Raw genomic sequence first — 18,745 nt, 5'->3', positions numbered from 1 at the left:
AACCACGTGTTTATCACTATATACATCTGACAGAAGCCAATGAAGCAAAAGAAAAATTGTAACTTATTTAGTGTAACTTTCAAATTAAAAAATCAAAAAAGAATTCCATATAACGCCATGAAAAATAAGATGGATTTATCAAAAGGCGCCTGCCGATATTTAATACTTCGCTAATGTAAGTTGCCAATATTCTCAGGTAGAACACATTTTACTAACACACACTAAATAGAAAATAACATAAAATCAAACTGTATTTCAATTTGCCGTCTCATTTTGCATTGCATTCGCATCACTGCAGAATATAATTTCTTAAGTATTTCTCTCTCTCTCTCTCTCTCTCTCTCTCTCTCTCTCTCTCACTGCAGCCTGAGGTTTATTGTGGTTATCACTTCTATTCTGTGAATGATTGTGTAGCCGAATGGCTGTGCTCTTGTACAAGTTCAGCACGCTGTACCATGAAAAACTGAGCTATGTTATGGATGATGAAGATGACATATAAATTATTAAGAATTGACTGTCCGCTGTTGCATTACACAATTACCGTCACTTTTGTGTTATTTAGTTTCCAGATAGGAATATCCAATGAATCAAGAACATCTCACAATTCTTTGAAAAATTCTGATGAGTTACTGTGACTTGTTACAGTTTGTGGTAATGTTACTGACTGTGCTGATGATTTCTTTTTAACATCATTCTCGATAGCAAGTTTGCTATTTGCTGCTAGGATGAGGAGTGTGGAAATAAAAGTAATCATGCAACGGAGAATATCGTTAATAGTACAGGTCACATCTGACTGAATCCCGGAAAATCCTAAAACTTTATGAAGGTTGTTATTCTATTTGTAAAGTGAGGAACAGCTGATTGGTTTGTGTAGCTTTCCCTCTCTAAATCCTTGGGACTCTTCAAGGATTCAAGCTTACTGTCCGTTCTTGAATTGCTCTTCCATGAAAATTATATTCCATCCTACCCTTGCTGTAAATGAGGACGGCAAGTGAACTACAAAATAAAATAAAATTCAATTATATTAAAGTTAAGTGATACAAAAAATTATAAATAATATCAAAAGTCGCAAAAATGGCCAAGAATGTACTACCACAATTGAAAAAAATTAACCTAAAAACGAAACAAATCCAAAAATAACGAAATTGATCTTAAAAACTGTGAGTCTTACAACCACAAATCAATGATTAGGATTTATGTACTTATTAACAAAGTCTGCAAATTCTTAGATTAAAAGTAACATGCTAGCAACGTCAGCCCGTGCTGATTATGGTATTGTTCTAACACTGCTGAGATTCCAGCATGTGTAAATGAGCAACTGTTGTTTTCCGCGGACATGAAATTTGTTGCAACTCTATAATTATGTCAAGTTTGTACTGAATTGCAAACAAAAGAAAATCAGCAATAAACGTTGAAGTAACCTACAAGCAATTTATCTAAAAGTGGAAATGTATCTAATCTTCTCCACTTCTGTGATATTCTGAGGAAACGCCTTGACATTTGTCAGTCAGTGAAGCTGTATTATTATTCTAATACAATATTTTGAGAACGAATTTTTAAGGAATTGCTAACATATTTGAGCAAGGCGAATTACTTGATGGACACAAATAACTCTGAAAGCTGCATTGCACTCATTCATTACAGTTTCTGTAAGATCATTGGAGTACGTGTTAACGGAAGTGACTTTTGAATAGTATTTGTAGGTTTCACTGTTTTCTTGCTTTTTGGTGTGCAGGATGGCTAAACCGAATCCTATTCCCGACCTCAAGCAGCGTGTGAAGACCCTGGAGGGACAGGTTCGTCTGCTGCTTCCTCTAATAGAGGAGGTGAGGGTCCTCAAGGAGAGGTTGGACTCGCGGTCCCTGCATGGCCTGGAGGCAAGGAAGGAAGAGGAAAAAGTAGGGAGCAGCAACGACATTGAGGAGCTGAAGGAGGAATTGAAGCTGAGAGAGAGGGAATTAAGAGAAACACAGGCTGAACTGGAAAAGGTGAAAGAAGAATCGGAAAGGGTAAGAGTTCCGCTGTTGCCATATTTACAGATACTGCTGAACAACTTAAGGTCACAGTAAAGGTTTTGTTCCACAGAACTATTTGCTATTACCAGACATTCAGAAAATGGGTGACGAGGAAAATTGAAAAATATTTAAGACAAATTTGTAGCCATGTATATAATGCGAAAGATAGAATTAGAAATGCCGTGTTGTTTAGTGCAATACATTCAGTAGTTGGTTGTGAGTTATTCTGTTTTTCATCGCACTGTCACCTTACTGACTGGGCTACGTCCGAACCTGATTCCTTTGTGGTTACAGGAGAAAGCAGAACTGAGGCAGAAATATGAAGGAGAGCACCAGTTGCGGCTCCAGCAGGAAGAAGTAAGTGATGAGCTGTTACCATGGTTACAGATACAGTAATTGGACAGTTGAGACGAAAAACTTTAAAATAGGCAGACATGCAGATGCTAAGGTGTGTTCAAATAGACACTTAATTGAATGATAAATATGAGTACTCCATTATATATCACAATGTAGTGAGAGTAATATTACTGGCAATATCTTAAAGACAAAAATGGGGATAGCTAAGTGACAGGAGACGGAGGACAGTGAGGAGGTTTGAGTGGGTTAGGTGAGGGGATAGCTGAAGTGTGATTTATATGGCGCTGCTTGTATTTGCTTTGAACAAGCTTCCTTATTCGCCGGTCAATTTGCTGGCTATATTTTCTAATGAAGCTGCTTATTTATTTCACTAGCGTCTTATTTTGAATTCCCATTGACTGAAACACACTCAATGACAAGTTGAACGTGTGCAACATTAATGCTCAGTGAAAGCGATAAGCCGGTTGATTTTACTAGCGGCTTCCAAAGAAATGGGATGTCAGGACTTCAGGGAATGAATCTCTGAACATCTGGCGAATACATCTGCCTTCAGTGCAGGCATTTGCAGTGGTATGGCCTTTGTCTAACAAGCAAGTGTGGCATGATGTGTTGTCCTTGTCCTGTGCAATTGGGTCTTTCTATACTGGTTCCTTAAAAAGCAAAGTTTATGTCCCCCAAGTTTAACATGAAAAGAAATAGTTGACAATTCCTGCTAGAGAAAAGTATGAGAAAACTGTTATTAAAATATTCCACTCTTATAAACAGTTAAGAAATAAAAGAGGAGATAGGACCGTGTAAATGTTTATGAGCCAGTGTATTTTCCAGCCAGATATTCATTCTGGTAAAGCATCGAGGTGCGACAGAAGAAGGTAGGAAGCAGCTTTAAAAGCAACAGCATAAATCATACTTAAGTAACAGGAGTGCAAGGACAGTGACTAGTTTAGAGTTGATTTTATGAGGAGAAATGTAATCATGAAAATGTGGATTACATATCAGGGCGGCAGGTCTAGACCAGTGGTTCTCAAAGTATGGGTCGCGACGCCTTAGGTTGTCATGTAAAGAGCAGAGGGATGGATCATAAAATAAAACAACAATGGCTTTAACATACATTTATGTCGTATTTGACGAAAACTTAGTGAAAGTGTTTGAAAGATATGTCAATAAGGAAGGCACGTCTAAGAGGCAAAATAGAATACATTGGAAAGTAGGTTAGCATATTCTGGTTTCTCATCTCGCAGGTACGATACTTTACAAAGTGGCCGCTATCGACTGGTTTTCAGTAAAATCATATTTTTTTTTCCAATTGTCTAGGTATTTTTTTTGTTGCTTTTTTTTTGGGGGGGGGGGAGGTACATATACGGTAGTGAGGGAAGAGGAGGTTGCAATGAAAATTCTCCCCAAAAAATGGGCAGCATCTTCACAACATTTGATGCACACTGGTCTAGATGACCAACAGCGCATCTATTTTAGGGCTTATGAAAGACTGAATTATGTTCTGGTAGTTAGGTGATCCACGGTCCATTTATTTTAGGGCTTACCATGAAAATACAAATTACGGTTTGTTCTGAGGCCCATTTCTTAAAACTTCATCATGAAAATGAAGATCATCTTCCTGCAGATGTTCAGTTTATTTGAGGACTCATCATATTTATTTAACTCTTTAGGGAAAACAATAGACTGATGAGAAGTTTTATCTGAAAGCCTTTATCCAAACATTGGTAGCTGTTGTGTCATTTCCTGATGCTGTATACCGGCCATCAGCTTGATTCCTTCATGAAACCTGTTGCTTCAAGTCAGACTATCACCTAACCAGCTGAGCTTTCTCTAATCCAGAATTGTTTATATTACAGAGTTACCAGGATCAGCTGGGGAAGCTGAGACAAGAACTGGAGGCTGGGCGGGAGATGAGGCGCCAGCTGGAAGAAGTAAGTGTGAGCTGTTACCATGGTTACAGTTTGTACATATGTATTTATTTACACTGCAAGTGGGCAGCACCCAGTGACAGTGGTATCTATACTAATAATAAATCTGTAGCCGAAATTTTTCTGGTAATTTTCGATTTTCCAAAAATAATTGGTCCTAACATATATAATTAACCACCCTGAAACCGAAAATCGCTTTTTTTTTATTTTTGTTTGTAGGTATGTCTGTATGTTTGTTACGTTTTCACGCGATAATGGCTGAACGGATTTCGATGAAAATTGGAATATAAATTAAGTTCGTTGTAACTTAGATTTTAGGCTATATGGCATTCAAAATACATTATTTAAAAGGGGGGTTATAAGAGGGCCTGAATTAAATAAATGGAAATATCTCGCCTATTATTGATTTTTATGAAAAATGTTACATAACAAAAATTTCTTTAAAAATCATTTCCGATAAGCTTTATCCTTTGAGAAAGTTTGATAGGACTGGTATTTAATGAGATAAATGAGTTTTAAAATTAAAATAACTGCCATCTAAGGCCGTGTAATGAAATAAACAAATGACTTCGTCTATAAGGGGCCTTGGTCAACAAAAATCGAAAGCTATGAATCATAGCCTACAGAAAATGTTTCTGTGTTTGTATGAAGCAATATCGGAAGCTAAATTAACCGATTTGTATAATTAAATATTATTTCACCATTGGAAAGTGTAGTTTCTCTAGATGGACATAATGCTATAATGTTATTACAGTAACTTCTGAGTGAATTGAGGATAGGTAAGATTAAAATAGCTTCTTATGCACAGAAAACTTGATAGACTATTCTGTGTATTCGTTTCCTATATTTCTTAAAATAATGTTTATCTCAGAGAATTAAAAAACAACGAGAGTGTATTGATTTAGTATGCAGTAATAATATGTTAGCTTAGCATTTCATTATTATATAATCCAAATTTTAACTATGGTCAATTGAATGGAGTTAAAATATATAAAATACATATGCATTAAATGCAATGCAAAAAATTTGGGTAATGAGCCAAGCAGATTATGTTGCCCTGTTGTAAAATAAAATTTGTTCCTCCTGAGATTCAAGAGCCCCCATAACAAAATTGAAAACTTACTTATCGGGGTACATCCGTTATCAACACCCTTTTTATATATAATATAATATAATATAATATAATATAATATAATATAATATAATATAATATAATATAATATAATATAATATAATATAATATGATATAATATAAGATAATATAATATGATATAATATAAGATAATATAATATAATATAATATAATATAATATAATATAATATAATATAATATAATATAATATAATATAATATAATATAATATAATATAATATAATATAATTTAAGTTATTTGAAGGGTTCACAACCATAGTGGGCCAAGCGCCATTTACTGAATACGTAGAAAACAAGGGTTAAAATTAAGTTATTACCATAATTCAATGGAAACCTATAACAAGTAAAATAAAGTATACACATTAAATCTAAATGATGTCAATGTTCATTGAACTATGGATGCAAATAATAAAAATTAAGAAACATGTTAAAGGAATTGTCATTGCACCAAATGAGTGTCTCTGGACCAAAATGATTCCATTTTATTTATTTAAATATAATTTCAATTAAGTAAAATATTAAACGATTTATCCTTCTATCAAACACGAATATTCCCTGGATCAAATGTCCTATTTTAATTATGTAATTACTTTATATTTACTTCTAACGGGTGCAGCGGAGCGCACGGGTACGGCTAGTACACAATATAAACAATAAACAATAAAATTACAATTTACAATACAATTATACAATACACAACAGAATTATAGGAAAGAGTTGCCTTATTTGTACCATTTTACACATTTTATTTTTTCTAATTTTAACTGACAAATGTTGAATCATTTCAATAGCGACATCTTAATTCCTGGCATGTTGGGAGGATTTTCCTAAAAAGAAAAGTTTACTTCAAGTTAACATAAAGTCATGACGTTCAGTTTTCTAAATGTCTGCAATGAGTACAAATTAGGCAACTGGTTTCCTAAATTGTACCTCATACATCAGGGCATCAAAGTTCTTGCTGAGGATGGTGTGTCCATCAAGCAATAGCAATACTGGCCTTTCTTTGGTAGGATGGACGGAGGAAATGAATTGTTGCATCCATTTGACGAACAATTCAGAGTTGATGTAGCCAGTTTCCGAAACTGTAATAAAAATGACTTGTGGAGCAGCAACAGACAGATCATATTCATGGGAGGAACATATTGACCAGATGCACTGGCACATCGCTGTAGAGTAACCTGGGGCAAAAGTCCGCACTTTTCAGACAAAAGTCGATTTCTCTCAATATAATTAAATTTTTGATCCTATTTTTGTCCTGACACATGCTATATGTTTATGCTACAACATGGCAAAGTAACATTCATATATTATGTATTTAATAGTTGCTATTAAATTATAATGAATTTGTGGTAAAATAGGACTTTTACCCCATGCACGGGGCAAAAGTCCTGTCCATAAGGGGCAAGAGTCCGAATCTAAAAATTATTTTCAATTACTTTAAAGTATTATAATAATTTGTCCCAATGGTTATAACCCAGTGGAATTATATTTTCTGAACTAACAAATCAGTGATAGTGTTAATTAAATTAATAAATTTGGTATTTTTATTATAATTAAATCAAACAAAAATACGAATTATTGAAAAAATACACTTTCTAATCAGTAGTCCACTCCAAATGAAGGCGATGCTGAGTTATGATACTGTTCACTGCTGTAAATATTTAAAGCACAAAGGATTTAAGTTTCTTCATTAACAAATTAAACAGTTGAATACTAAACACTAGCACAAATCACAGATAAAACGTCCTCCTTCATAGGAAGTGCACTTTTCGTGCCACCACTCTTCGCAAGAGTCACATTTTATCCAGTCTTCTGTGGGAGGATCCTCATAATCCATGTCGCACCCAGGACAAATTGTTTTTTCAGATGACTCAGGTTTCTTGCTTTTCTCTTTCTTCTCTTTGGTGTCGGTCTTGAAAGTCAATTTCCTATTGGCAACATTAACTTTACTATTCCTCTCCATTTCGAGTGCAGTCTTATGCGGCGTTGAAGTCAGTACAGTAGATTTCTTCCCTTTCCCCATTCTTTTCCTCTTGAATTCTACCTTTGGAACAGGAATTATTTCCGAGGGTGAGTATTGCGTTCCTTCACGGTTCTCTGATGATCCACAGGGTGAACACTCACGTTCTTGCACATCTGTTTTGCTGGCTTTGCTAACTCCAGATGTTGACGGTTGTGGTGGCTGCTGCTCGTTATGTGATCCAATGTCATCGCATGATGCAGAAGGGGAAATGGACCTCTGGTCAGTTACCTCCGAAGGAAGAAAGTCTTCCTCGCCAAATTTCAAGCGATCCATGGGCACAATACCACAAACTTCGAACGCTTTGACAGCCTTCTCCGCCGTACTATTTTTGAGATATGCTTTGCCAAACAGCTGAGCGACTTGAAACTGAGTTATGACCCTGCCTGGGTTACTCATCATCCACTGGTCACAATATGTGCTATAAAAGTCTTTAAGGGACTTGAAATAACATCTGTCAAGCGGCTGCATCTTGTGGCTGCTGTGTGTTGGAAGACTCAGAAGATGAAGCTGTTCTCTCTGCAATACTGGACATTCTCTAGTGTTATGTGTGAAGTATGATTATCTAAAATCAGTAGCACAGGTTTGTTCGTAGTTGCTCCAACATGATTCTGGAAGTGACGTAGCCATTTAACAAAGAGTTCACAGTTGATATAGCCTGAGTCTAATATAAACATCACCGAGCCCGGTGGAGCCCCATTCATTAGCTCTTCTTTTTCCCGCTTTCTGGGGAAAATTAATGCTGGGGGGACGTAGTTCCCAGCAGCGTTCATACAACAAACTGCAGTCACCAGTTGGCCCCTCTCTGCAGATGATACCTTTTCCACAGCTCGTTTCCCTTTTGTAGTGACAATTTTTGGGGCTTTGTTGGGTACTGTTGTAATCCCAGTTTCATCCATATTGTAGATCTGGGTAGGAGAGAATTTATATTTCCCTTGCAATTCTGTGAGATTATTAAAAAACAAATCACATTGCACGCGATTGAAGCCCATTATTCGAGCGACGCTAGTTTTCTGTGGGAGCCTTAGAGATAAATTGTTCCTTTTCAAGAAATTGATTGCCCAATCAACTCCTGCCATTTGAGTCTCGTTGTTGAATGGGTGATTTATTTTGTTGAGTTGAACATATTTAAATGCTAGACTGCGCAAAGATGATAGTGTCAGTCCATAGAACATGTCACTAAGCAAGTTACAATGCTGTGCAAGTTCCATTTCCTGTTCTTGATTTAGAATGCATTTGAACCTTCCTAGCGCTGAAACACCTGTACCTTTCTTGAGTCTTTTCCGCAGTGTTGACTCATCAATACCAAAATGCTCGGCGACTTTCCTTTTGGACATGCCACTAGCAATTTTTTCTTGTGCCTCAGCAAGCATTTCTGATGTTATTGGTTTGCGATCTGATTTTCTTTTATAGTATCTGAAAATAAATAAATAAATTAATTAATTAATCAATTCATTCATTCATTAAATTATTAAATTTTAAACCGATAATGCAAACAAGAATAAGCATTTTCGTTAGCCAGTTGGGGCAAAAGTCCGCACCAGGACTCTTGCCCCATTTAAGATGCGGACTCTTGCCCCAACCTTGGAAAATTCATGTTCTGATCTGTGCTGCCATCGCACGGGCAACTAAGGAACCTTCAAGTAACGCTACATGTACCTTATACTGACTCTTTTCATATCCCTTACAATAGTTTGTATACACATTATTACTTATAATGTTAACACGTTTCCAGAAACGTTAAATATAACATCAACAGTATGTAAATTGAAACTTACCTCATTGTTCAGACAATTTGCACAGGAATTGAAGCAAACTATGTCAGCACAACGGCAACCATGACACCTTCAAAACCACCATACAGTAGTGGCAACTTAACAACTCGAAGACAGAGAAAGCGATAATAGGACTCTTACCCCATGCGGACTTTTGCCCCAGGTTACTCTATTCACTCCTTTTTCTCCGCTCGATATCACACCCACTTCTTTCTTGCCTTTCCTCGCTACGATTTTCTGTGTCTTCTTCTGCACTGTGGAGAAGCCACTTTCGTCCACATTGAAAATTCTCGTGGATTCCAATTTGTATCTTTCACTGTTTTCCAGCAGATCGAAGAATTCATGGACACGTTCCTTGTTGTACTCTTTCGCTCGAGCCATGGATGTTGCCTCTGTCTGCCTACACATTTTGGGATGCCTCTTCAGATAGGCTGTGCATAATACCATTTCTTCAATGCTTGGTCCTTTTCACGATTGAAATTAAGTGGCAGTCCATTTCTCTGAGCTACATCAAAAGCAAGTTTCCTAACATCTGTTGGAGTTAATCCAAATATCATTTATTCAAACTTTAGAATGTGATTTTCAAGTTCATTTTCAATTTCTGCCGAAAATACTGCTGTTCTTCCAAACGATTTAACATCTCCAATAGCATTTACGTTTTTGTTTTTCGCATGTTTTAGTATTGTAGGCTTAGGCACATTGTACATTCGGGCACATTCATTTATTGCATGATCGCCATTCATATATGCAGCAACAGCAAGATTTTTGCCATTCTGGAATTAATGTAAAATGCAATTATAATTTGTTACAAAGGAAGAAACTTGAAAACGCCAGAACATGAAATGTGGAAATTATTTGATTAAATTCTAAATGCATAATTTATTGTGTTTATGCTATTTTGTCACAGTAATTTTTATTATTTGTAATGAACGTCTGACATGACTATTTTAAATTCAGAATTGAATGTGTTTTATTTCCTAAAATAAAAATTATAGTATTATATTCATATTAGAATGATTAGAAGTTAATAAATTATAATTGCTCACTTAAATTGGTATATTTTTCTTCATACGTCACTATAATTTCATACATTTATAATGGAAGTTCCCTATGTTGTACCGGTACATTATAGCAAACTGAAGCCGGTACAAAATACGCAACCTCGCCATGTTTTCTTTGTTAAATTCTTGCTGCTTAACGGTTCCTAACAGAAGTCTGTAACTTCATGACAATTACAATATATAAATGTAGTTTTAAATAATATATAGCATTGTGGACTTCCACTTGGCTTTCGGAAGTAATTGTTGTAGCCAGGTAGCGCAGAAACTAGATTGAAACTACCTAAACCAAGTTTTCTCACTTCACAACCCACAGCCTTCGTCTCTCATAAAATGATATATTTGTAGATGTAGTTCACAATGTTCGACGTAGATGACAACACTTATCATGGAACTAATTTTCAAGACGATGGTACAATTTAGGCAACGCACAGTGGTCTAGGATGCAAATTTAGCGGGACATATTAATAACTTTTCAGCTACCTAACGATTTTTATGAAATTTTACACAGTAGTTACAGGTAGCATATATGTTTTGTATGCAAGCTCTCGTTACGTTGGTATAAGGGTAACTACCCCTTATAGAGGGCGCATTTAGACAAAATTAGAAACTTTTCTCCTATCTGACAGATTTTTATGAAATTTTACAAAACAGTTACAAGTAGCATATATATTCTGTATACAAGCTCTGATTACGTTGGTATAAGGGGAACTACCCCTTATAGGGGGGCGAAATTAGACAAAATTAGTAACTTTTCTCCTATTTGATAGATTTGTATGAAATTTTACAAAACAGTTACAAGGAACATATATGTTTGTATACAAACTCTGATTACGTTGGTATAAGGAGAACTACCCCTTATAGGGGGCACAATTAGACAAAATTAGTAACTTTTCTCCTATTTAAGAGATTTGTATGAAATTTTACAAAGTACTTACAGGTAGCATGTATGTTTTGCATACAAATTCTCATTACGTTGGTCTAAGTGTAACTACCCCTTGTAGGGAGGCGCAATTAGAGAAAATTAATAACTTTTGTCCTATCTAACAGATTTTTATGAAATTTTATACAGTAGTTACACTTAGTACATTTGTTTTGTGTACAAACTCAGTTTACGTTGGTATGAGCAGAAGTGCCCCTTACAGGGGGATGCATGTAGACAAAATCTTATGGGGAGGAAAATGTAACATTTTAGGTACCATTACAGCTTTTGAATACTCGGGAAGCTTATTTGGTACATAATTAACAAGCTGTCATCTTGAATTCCCTGAATTATACTGCGGAAGCAGATTCGGTTCACAGATATTGAAATAACTGCAACTGAGAAAAATGCCACTACTGCAACTCGAAAGAATAGTGCTCATAAATTATTACTTGTGCAAATCTGCGCACCTTAAGACTAGATTTAAAATAGAGGTAAATAGTGGAGGAAGTGAAAAAAAAAAATCATTTTGGACGAACCAGAGGGTTTTTTTTTTCTGTACCTTAGCAAAGTATGCACTCAATGGTTATATTTATATTTTGTCCCGTGTCCATTCATGCTAATTTGACATACTATAATAACATTAGATGTAACAAAAACAAACAGTGTTACATACCTAAAGAACTACTGGACACGTTGGTACCAAATATGAATGGAATCGACCACTTACAACAGAGTTTCAGCACAAAGAAAACGGCAGACTCGCGGCGCTTGCTGAGTAAGAATGCTGGGTGGCGAAATGTGGCATGTCACCGGCCTCTTATCTCTCTATGCAGCCACCTCCGCTGATTAAGATTATCAATTGAGTGTTACTCAGTTATATAGGAACAATAATTTAAGGGTTTAATTTCATTTTTTTACATGTCATTTTTCTGCATTTGTCCTACTAAATATGGATTTTAGACCACTGTGCAACGGTACAAATTACGCAGCTCTCCCCTACAATACTTAATACAGTTATAAGTTATACGCAACACAATAAGAATACTACTATAGTACGTTGGCTTCTCTAACCGAGCCGTTATGTCTACCCATGCTTTCTGACCTAGATGTGCTCTATACAGTGACGTTATTCCACTTTTCCTACGTCTGTTCTCCAAAGTTTCCCATTTAAGTTATTTTATCTTATCGTTTCCGTCTTCTCTTTTACCTTTAACCTTTTACGAGGGAGTTTACGAGCTCCGTTCAGTCCTTGCACATTTTAATAATGATAAAAAGAATATTAGTTATAATATTATTAGTATTATAAAATCATCGTCATCATCATCATAGTCATGTTTCTATTCCAGTTATCGACATCTGAGGTTCTTCTCAACCACATTTGTTTTTAATTGCAGAGTAAGGAGGAAGCACTGCGGGCTCTGCGAGAAGAACTGCAAGCGAAGGGGGAGGAACTGAAGAAAATGGCGGACGAACTGCAAGCGGAGCGCCAGAAGACAGCAGTAAGTGTGAGCTGTTGCCATGGTTACAGTTACTGAGCAATGATTGATACAAACTGTTACAACAGAGATTGCGACCAGCTGCAGTTGGAGAGCAAACTTAATTTGAGTGTTCAGATTAGAACTGCTACCACTATCACTACTGCTACTACTACTCTACTACTACTAATAGGGTACCACTGACATTATTGTAGTTATGGCTACTGTCACTACTACTGACATTACTGTACTTATGGCTACTGTCACTACTACTGACATTATTGTAGTCATGGCTACTGCCACTACTACTACTGACATTACTGTAGTTATGGCTACTGTCACTACTCTGAAATTACTGTAGTTATGGCTACTGTCACTACTACTGACATTACTGTAGTTACGGCTTGTCAGTACTACTGACATCACTGTAGTTATGGCTACTGTCACTAGTACTGACATTACTGTAGTTATGGCTTCTGTCACTACTACTGACATTACTGTAGCCATGGCTACTCTCACTACTACTGACATCACTGTAGTTATCGCTACTGTCACTACTACTGACATTACTGTAGTAATGGCTACTGTCACTACTACTGATATTACTGTAGTCATGGCTACTGTCACTACTACTGACATTACTGTAGTTATGGGTACTATCACTACTACTGACATTACTGTAGTTGTGGCTACTGTCACTACTACTGACATTACTGTAGTTGTGGCTACTGTCACTACTACTGACATTACTGTTGTTATGGCTACTGTCACTACTACTGACATTACTGTACTTATGGCTACTGTCACTACTACTGACATTACTGTACTTATGGCTACTGTCACTACTACTGACATTATTGTAGTCATGGCTACTGCCACTACTACTACTGACATTACTGTAGTTATGGCTACTGTCACTACTCTGAAATTACTGTAGTTATGGCTACTGTCACTACTACTGACATTACTGTAGTTACGGCTTGTCAGTACTACTGACATCACTGTAGTTATGGCTACTGTCACTAGTACTGACATTACTGTAGTTATGGCTTCTGTCACTACTACTGACATTACTGTAGCCATGGCTACTCTCACTACTACTGACATCACTGTAGTTATCGCTACTGTCACTACTACTGACATTACTGTAGTAATGGCTACTGTCACTACTACTGATATTACTGTAGTCATGGCTACTGTCACTACTACTGACATTACTGTAGTTATGGGTACTATCACTACTACTGACATTACTGTAGTTGTGGCTACTGTCACTACTACTGACATTACTGTAGTTGTGGCTACTGTCACTACTACTGACATTACAGTAGTTATGGCTACTGTCACTACTTCTGACATTACTGTAGTTATGGCTACTGTCACTACTACTGACATTACTGTAGTTATGGCTACTGTCACTACTACTGACATTACTGTAGTAATGGCTACTGTCACTACTACTGACATTACTGTAGTTATGGCTACTGTCACTACTACTGACATTACTGTAGTTACGGCTACTGTCACTACTACTGACATTACTGTAGTTATGGCCTCTGTCACTACTACTGACATTACTGTAGTTATGGCTACTGTTACTACTACTGACATTACTGTAGTTACGGCTACTGTCACTACTACTGACATTACTGTACTAATGGCTACTGTCACTACTACTGACATTACTGTAGTTGTGGCTACTGTCACTACTACTGACATTACTGTAGTTGTGGCTACTGTCACTACTACTGACATTACTGTAGTTATGGCTACTGTCACTACTTCTGACATTACTGTAGTTATGGCTACTGTCACTACTACTGACATTACTGTAGTTATGGCTACTGTCACTACTACTGACATTACTGTAGTAATGGCTACTGTCACTACTACTGACATTACTGTAGTTATGGCTACTGTCACTACTACTGACATTACTGTAGTTACGGCTACTGTCACTACTACTGACATTACTGTAGTAATGGCTACTGTCACTACTACTGACATTACTGTAGTTATGGCTACTGTTACTACTACTGACATTACTGTAGTTACGGCTACTGTCACTACTACTGACATTACTGTACTAATGGCTACTGTCACTACTACTGACATTACTGTAGTTATGGCTACTGTCACTACTACTGACATTACTGTAGTAATGGCTACTGTCAGTACTACTGACATTACTGTAGTTATGGCTACTGTCACTACTACTGACATTACCGTAGTTACGGCTACTGTCACTACTACTGACATTACTGTAGTTATGGCTACTGTTACTACTACTGACATTACTGTAGTCATGGCTACTGTCACTACTACTGACATTACTGTAGTTACGGCTACTGTCACTACTACTGACATTACTGTACTAATGGCTACTGTCACTACTACTGACATTACTGTAGTTATGGCTACTGTCACTACTACTGACATTACTGTAGTAATGGCTACTGTCACTACTACTGACATTACTGTAGTTATGGCTACTGTCACTACTACTGACATTACTGTAGTTACGGCTACTGTCACTACTACTGACATTACTGTAGTTATGGCTACTGTTACTACTACTGACATTACTGTAGTCATTGCTACTGTCACTACTACTGACATTACTGTAGTAATGGCTACTGTCACTACTACTGACATTACTGTAGTAATGGGTACTGTCACTACTACTGACATTATTGTAGTCATGGCTACTGCCACTACTACTACTGACATTACTGTAGTTATGGCTACTGTCACTACTCTGAAATTACTGTAGTTATGGCTACTGTCACTACTACTGACATTACTGTAGTTACGGCTTGTCAGTACTACTGACATCACTGTAGTTATGGCTACTGTCACTACTACTGACATTACTGTAGTTACGGCTACTGTCACTACTACTGACATTACTGTAGTTATGGCTACTGTCACTACTACTGACATTACTGTAGTTACGGCTACTGTCACTACTACTGACATTACTGTAGTTATGGCTACTGTTACTACTACTGACATTACTGTAGTCATTGCTACTGTCACTACTACTGACATTACTGTAGTAATGGCTACTGTCACTACTACTGACATTACTGTAGTAATGGCTACTGTCACTACTACTGACATTACTGTAGTTATGGCTACTGTCACTACTACTGACATTACTGTAGTTACGGCTACTGTCACTACTACTGACATTACTGTAGTAATGGCTACTGTCACTACTACTGACATTACTGTAGTTATGGCTACTGTTACTACTACTGACATTACTGTAGTTACGGCTACTGTCACTACTACTGACATTACTGTACTAATGGCTACTGTCACTACTACTGACATTACTGTAGTTATGGCTACTGTCACTACTACTGACATTACTGTAGTAATGGCTACTGTCAGTACTACTGACATTACTGTAGTTATGGCTACTGTCACTACTACTGACATTACTGTAGTTACGGCTACTGTCACTACTACTGACATTACTGTAGTTATGGCTACTGTTACTACTACTGACATTACTGTAGTCATGGCTACTGTCACTACTACTGACATTACTGTAGTTACGGCTACTGTCACTACTACTGACATTACTGTACTAATGGCTACTGTCACTACTACTGACATTACTGTAGTTATGGCTACTGTCACTACTACTGACATTACTGTAGTAATGGCTACTGTCACTACTACTGACATTACTGTAGTTATGGCTACTGTCACTACTACTGACATTACTGTAGTTACGGCTACTGTCACTACTACTGACATTACTGTAGTTATGGCTACTGTTACTACTACTGACATTACTGTAGTCATTGCTACTGTCACTACTACTGACATTACTGTAGTCATTGCTACTGTCACTACTACTGACATTACTGTAGTCATTGCTACTGTCACTACTACTGACATTACTGTAGTAATGGCTACTGTCACTACTACTGACATTACTGTAGTAATGGGTACTGTCACTACTACTGCCATCAGCTTCACTCAGCCTAGTGAACTGTCACCTAGCTGACTGAGCTTCCTCTGACCAGATTGTTTTGTCTGCTGCAGGAGCTCAGAGCTGCGGCTGAGGTCGGGCCCATCCTGCAGCAGAAGGACAGCCAAGGCAGGACTGAGCTACACCGGGCAGCGGAGCGGGGGGACACACACAGGGTGCAGCTGCTCCTGGATGCAGGCAGCCTGGTGAACGCCGAGGATCATGATGGCCGCACGCCCTTGTGGCTGGCTGCATGTGAAGGACGCCAGGATGCGTGCAGGGCGCTGCTGGCTGCCGGGGCGCGGCCGGATGTGAAGGGAGGACCATCTGTCTGCACTGCTCTGCATGTGGCTGCAGCCTGGGGCCACCGTGCAGTGTGTGAGCTGCTGCTGGCAGCTGGGGCGCGGCCCAACCAGCCTGCTGATCTAAACGAGTGGACTGCACTGCACTGTGCAGCATTTAACGGCCACGCCCCAGTGGTGCAGCTGCTGTTGCAGCATGGCTCTGAGCGGGGGGCGAGGGATAAGCAGGGACGGACGGCCCTGGACCTGGCACGTCAGAACAGGCACACAGCAGTGGCGGCCATGCTGCAGGGCTGAGCAGGCGCAGTGCTGCCAACACAGCAGCAATACCATTATACCACAGTAACCAGCGGGAATGTGTTGTGTTGGCATCACTGCTCTGCGTGTAATGCTGTTACTTCATTGCTCTAGGCTGTCGTTACTCTCGTGTTGTGTGGCTTTGTTGTGGTTGGAGCTTGACACGCCACTGATACCTTATGAATATTATTATTATTATTATTATTATTATTATTATTATTATTATTATTATTATTATTATTATTATTATTATTGTTATTATTATTATTATTACTGTTATCAATACTCAATTGCCATAATTATTGTTGAAATTGCTGTACATAGTATCCAAATAAAAATATGTTAATATTGTTTATTTTGGTATCACTGTTTATCTAAAACTTACAAGATTGTTGTTATTGTGATACGCCACTGATCCATCAGCATCTCATCTGGACTATTTCAAGGACAGTAAGTATGTCACCTTGCCTTGTCCGTTGACCTTGATACGCCACTGACCTCCGTTGCTGCTCCTGTTGCTCACACGCAATCCATACTGCGGTTAATTTTTATGCCTATATTTAATCGCAATATGAGAAAAAAGCATTTCCGTTGGCATCACTGTTCCTGCACGAACTCAACATCCAGGCCTAGAAACTTGTATTAATTACGTCCATAAAGTACGCCACTGATAACTTCAAAGACTCAAACATGGTCTACCGCCCCGTACTTTTGTGACTGCCATGAAAAGAGTAAGCGTGAAGTTAACCAGAATTTATATCTGCTGATACGGGAAGACGAAATCTTACCTACTAGGCCTAACATAGCCCTATCAATAGGCGAAGGCGTTTCCCTGTAGGCCTACACCCCTCTCTATGGAATCAAACATTCACATTTATAATACAGAGCATTGAACACCCCTGAGATATTTGTTTCGTATTCATTGATCATACATAGCTTACATAATCAACATCAGACTAACTGAGCCTGATTTATTCTTTGTCTTCACCTCCCCTGCCGACGTCAGTATGCGGTACGGACATCAGTTCCTTCCATGTGTGTATCCCCCCCCCCCCAGCTACCCCAGTTAATCTGCGTAGCCCTACACAACACGAGAATAAATCCGGGATTGAAAAATGTCGGTCTTAAAGAAACTTAGTTCTGCAACAAGTTAGGCTTATTCGCAAAGTGTTAGGCCTATGTTAGACATGGCACCTGCCTATAACCTACGTATGTTTTCGAGGTGCACTTCCAGTTTGCAATGTGGTACGCCTGCAACTTCTGTTGTATGATATCTGACTAAAGAGTCCGGTTACTTACGTTATAACTTTTAGAGAACTCCTCAGTGCTCATTATTGTTGGCAGCTGATTAAGGTCGTTCCTAATGTGACTTACAAGTAACGTTGCCAGGTGTCCTGTGTTGTATGGGGTGTCTAATATTTGAGATCGGAAAAATTGTCCCATATGTATTCTGTATGGG

At 37.9% G+C, this 18,745-nt stretch overlaps 1 protein-coding gene across 2 annotated transcripts in view; it reads left to right on the top strand.

Annotated features, from left to right (window-relative positions):
- LOC138713056 (CARD- and ANK-domain containing inflammasome adapter protein-like) overlaps positions 1-17,639 on the top strand; it is a 77,081-nt gene extending 59,442 nt beyond the window's left edge. For both annotated transcript variants that reach the window (XM_069844793.1, XM_069844784.1), the window contains exons 2-6: positions 1,736-2,009; positions 2,310-2,372; positions 4,223-4,297; positions 12,619-12,723; positions 16,762-17,639. In XM_069844793.1, coding sequence (XP_069700894.1) covers positions 1,737-2,009; positions 2,310-2,372; positions 4,223-4,297; positions 12,619-12,723; positions 16,762-17,286 — 1,041 coding nt within the window. In that variant the 5' untranslated portion in view covers position 1,736 and the 3' untranslated portion in view covers positions 17,287-17,639. The remainder of the gene's footprint in view (positions 1-1,735; positions 2,010-2,309; positions 2,373-4,222; positions 4,298-12,618; positions 12,724-16,761) is intronic.
- Positions 17,640-18,745: the final 1,106 nt, after the last annotated feature.

Source organism: Periplaneta americana, chromosome 2 (assembly GCF_040183065.1).
Source record: "Periplaneta americana isolate PAMFEO1 chromosome 2, P.americana_PAMFEO1_priV1, whole genome shotgun sequence".
Taxonomy (NCBI): Eukaryota; Metazoa; Arthropoda; class Insecta; order Blattodea; family Blattidae; genus Periplaneta; species Periplaneta americana.
Note: the sequence above shows the minus strand (reverse complement) of the source record. Positions and strands in the feature narration are given on the sequence as shown.